The sequence below is a fragment of the Colobus angolensis genome, unplaced genomic scaffold (genome assembly GCF_000951035.1).
Source record: "Colobus angolensis palliatus isolate OR3802 unplaced genomic scaffold, Cang.pa_1.0 Scaffold7, whole genome shotgun sequence".
NCBI lineage: Eukaryota > Metazoa > Chordata > Mammalia > Primates > Cercopithecidae > Colobus > Colobus angolensis.
In genome coordinates, this window is record NW_012120709.1 from 632,006 (window position 1) to 635,516 (window position 3,511).

Below are 3,511 nucleotides of genomic sequence, written 5' to 3' on the forward strand. Positions count from 1 at the left end.
CTTGTGCCAGTTTTCAAAGGGAATTTTTCCAGTTTTTGCCCATTCAGTATGATATTGGCTGTGGGTTTGTCATACATAGCTCTTATTATTTTGAGATACGTCCCATCAATACCTAGTTTATTGAGAGGTTTTAGCATGGAGGGCTGTTGAATTTTGTCAAAGGCCTTTTCTGCATCTACTGAGATAATCATGTGGTTTTTGTCTTTGGTTCTGTTTATATGATGGATTACATTTATTGATTTGTGTATGTTGAACCAGCCTTGCATCCCAGGGATGAAGCCAACTTGATCGTGGTGGATAAGCTTTTTGATGTGCCTGGATTTGGTTTGCCAGTATTTTATTGAGGATTTTGCATTGAAGTTCATCAAGGAGATTGGTCTAAGATTCTCTTTTTTGTTGTTGTTGTGTCTCTGCCAGGCTTTGGTATCAGGATGATGTTGGCCTCAAAAAATGAATTAGGGAGGATTCCCTCTTTTTCTATTGATTGAAATAGTTTCAGAAGGAGTGGAATCAGCTCCTCTTTGTACCTCTGGTAGAATTCAGCTGTGAATCCGTCTGGTCCTGGACTTTTTTTGGTTGGTAGGCTATTGATTATTGCTTCAATTTCAGAACCTGTTATTGGTCTATTCAGGGATTCAATTTCTTCCTGGTTTAGTCTTGGGAGGGTGTATGTGTCCAGGAATTTATTCATTTCTTCTAGATTTTCTAGTTTATTTCCGTACAGGTGTTTATAGTATTCTCTGATGGTAGTTTGTATTTCTGTGGGATTGGTGGTGATATCCCGTTTATTATTTTTTATTACATCTACTTGATTCTTCTCTCTTTTCTTCTTTATTAGTCTTGCTAGTGGTCTATCAATTTTGTTGATCTTTCCAAAAAACCAGCTCCTGGATTCATGGATTTTTTGAAGGGTTGTTTGTGTCTCTATCTCCTTCAGTTCGGGAGCAGCCTTTTTGTATCTCTGAACAGGATAGAAGAGGAAACTGGCTTGCATGGCAGGGGAAGATTTAGGTTAGATAGAAGGTACAGCTTAAACTTTCTAAGGTCTTAAATAGGAGATTGTGGAATCTTCCTTGAAGGTCTTTGAAGAAGCGAGAAACTAATCTTGACAGATAACTTCAGCTACTCTACTCAGGAGTGGAAAAGAAGAGGCAGGTATTGACATACAACTTGGCAAGTCAGTTCAATGACTGTACCTCCAGTCACAGAATCTTAGTCCATGCTTGGATAGTAAAATCATTCTCCCTGTAAAAAAATAGCTATCATTTATTGAGTACAAAGCACTTTACAGCCACCTCATCTAAATCCTACAATAATCCTTCAAGTAGATGTTATCATCCCTGTTTCAAAAATGAGGAAATTAAGACATAGTGGGTTACATAACTTGGTCAAAATCAAATAACTGATAGATGGTAGAACTAAGATCAAAACCCAGATCTCCTCTGAATCCAGAGACTATGCTGCTAGTAATTACTTGCTATGGAACCCTTTAGAGAGGGATCAAATATCGGCGAGGATGCCAGTGGGCAGCCTTGGATCTATGAAGAATGTTTGGCGTTAATATTTGCAGCCTTAGAAATGGGAAAAACAACTTACTCACCCAAATTCACCAACTTACTAGACTTGGGTTGCAGTTTTGTACGCAGTGGACATTCACCACGTGCTTGTTTGCTGAGTCTCAAAACGTAACCAGGTGATTTTAGCATATGGAGGACAACCAAGTGCGAATCTTTGCTAAACCTTATTGAAAGGCATCCGGGTCCAAGAACTGTAATTATCAGTGGGCAAACATCACTTTCCAGGTATTTTGCAATGATTTTTAAAACATAGGATCTAGTGAGTTTATTGTTGCTCTTTTTCAAGGGGAGATTAAACAGCATCTAGTTTGTGGCTTTTAGAGGATTCTTGGATCTATTGGATGAATTAACTATTGGATGAATTAATGTAGTGATTTTTGGTCCTTTTATCTTTGGAAATATTTTCTCTTACTGTAGTAATTAAATCAGAATCAGATAAAGTTGACTAAATGAATTCTATTTATTAACTGTTATTTATTCCTGATCTTTCTCTGTTTTGTTATGGATGTTTCTATTATCTATTAGTTTAGGGGTAAGTTAAATGACCTAAGAGCACTGTAGAGGTTTAATTGCATAGAGAATGGTTGAATGAATGAAATGGAATAAAAGATTAAACAAATGATAAAGATTTGGGTGGTTTGATTAGTCAAACCAAATAAACCCACACCCAAATAAATTTAAAAAATCACCAATTAAAAACTTTAAAATACTGTGCTAAAAAGAGAATATGCTAATAATTATTTTCTTGCTTTAAAAAATATTGACAGTGGCCCTGGAAGGGATTTGGAGCATTAAAAGGAATCTCCCTGTAGAAGGCTTGAAGCCAGGACTGCCGAGCAGAAACAGTTTATTGCCACAAGCCAAGTACTATTCCAGGCACAGAGGACTGAGAAGTAAGACCCTGATGCCCTTGACTTCCACTGAAGCCCCTGAGGGGACTTTGCAGTTTACAGACAAGTGGTATATGCTCTGTTTAAAGATCTCAATCAGAATTCAACCTTCCTTTGACTTGTTTCTCTTGGGTTGCTTTTAGTTTGGCCATATTATGTCATTATGGAACTCAAACTGTAACAATTCATCTAACCAATTTACCCCCATGGATACAACAGAAGTTCATCCTCTGGGTTACACTCATGACTTTTTTCTTTACTTTCTATCTACACAAGACTTTCTAGCACACAGTCAGCCTTTGTGAAGAGGAATCCTGCACTGTCTTTTCTTCTAGATAGAGGATCATTGTTTCCCAGTGGAAATGAGGAAAAGGAAATGAGAGAATGAAGGAAGAACATGACAGCTACTTTGCTTGGCTCTCTTAGTTTCACCTTATTCCAGGAATGAGGCCACCAGACTGGGCCCAGGATACCGTTGTTCCTCAGCAGACATAAACTTTGGAACAAAATATTACTCATTCCTCACTGTCATAGCCAGTGTCTGCCAGGAACATTTATAGCAGGATGTGGGGAAGACAGAGGTCTTCATATGGAAGCACAGTGTCCAGATAATCTAGGGTCATGCAGCTAGGTACATAAGTCCTTAAAATAGACCTACAATTGGGAGATTACCCTGGGTCAAAAGGGAGAAGTAGATAAAATTCAAGCGTGGTACTCAACCAAGATATGAATCATAATAGCAATGCTATATAGCATTGCTTATTCTAGATTCTTAATATATACAATAATAGGCTGGCCACAGTGGCTCACACCTGTAATCCCAGTACTTTAGGAGGCCAAGATGGGCAGATTACCTGAGGTCAGGAATTCGAGATCAGCCTGGTCAACATGGTGAAAACCCATCTCTACTAAAAATACAAAAATTAGCCGGGCATGGTGGCACGCATCTGTAATCCCAGCTACTTGGGAGACTGAGGCAGAAGAATTCCTTGAACCTGGGAGGCAAAGGTTGCAGTGAGCCAAGATCGCACCACTGCACTTCAG

The 3,511-nt window shown here is 38.6% G+C and overlaps 1 protein-coding gene across 1 annotated transcript in view; it reads left to right on the forward strand.

Annotated features, from left to right (window-relative positions):
• LOC105500896 (chromosome unknown open reading frame, human C11orf97) overlaps window positions 1-3,511 on the forward strand; it is a 23,631-nt gene that overhangs the window by 16,101 nt on the left and 4,019 nt on the right. Inside the window, exon 3 of the mRNA XM_011926571.1 lies at window positions 2,345-2,470. Coding sequence (XP_011781961.1) covers window positions 2,345-2,470 — 126 coding nt within the window. The remainder of the gene's footprint in view (window positions 1-2,344; window positions 2,471-3,511) is intronic.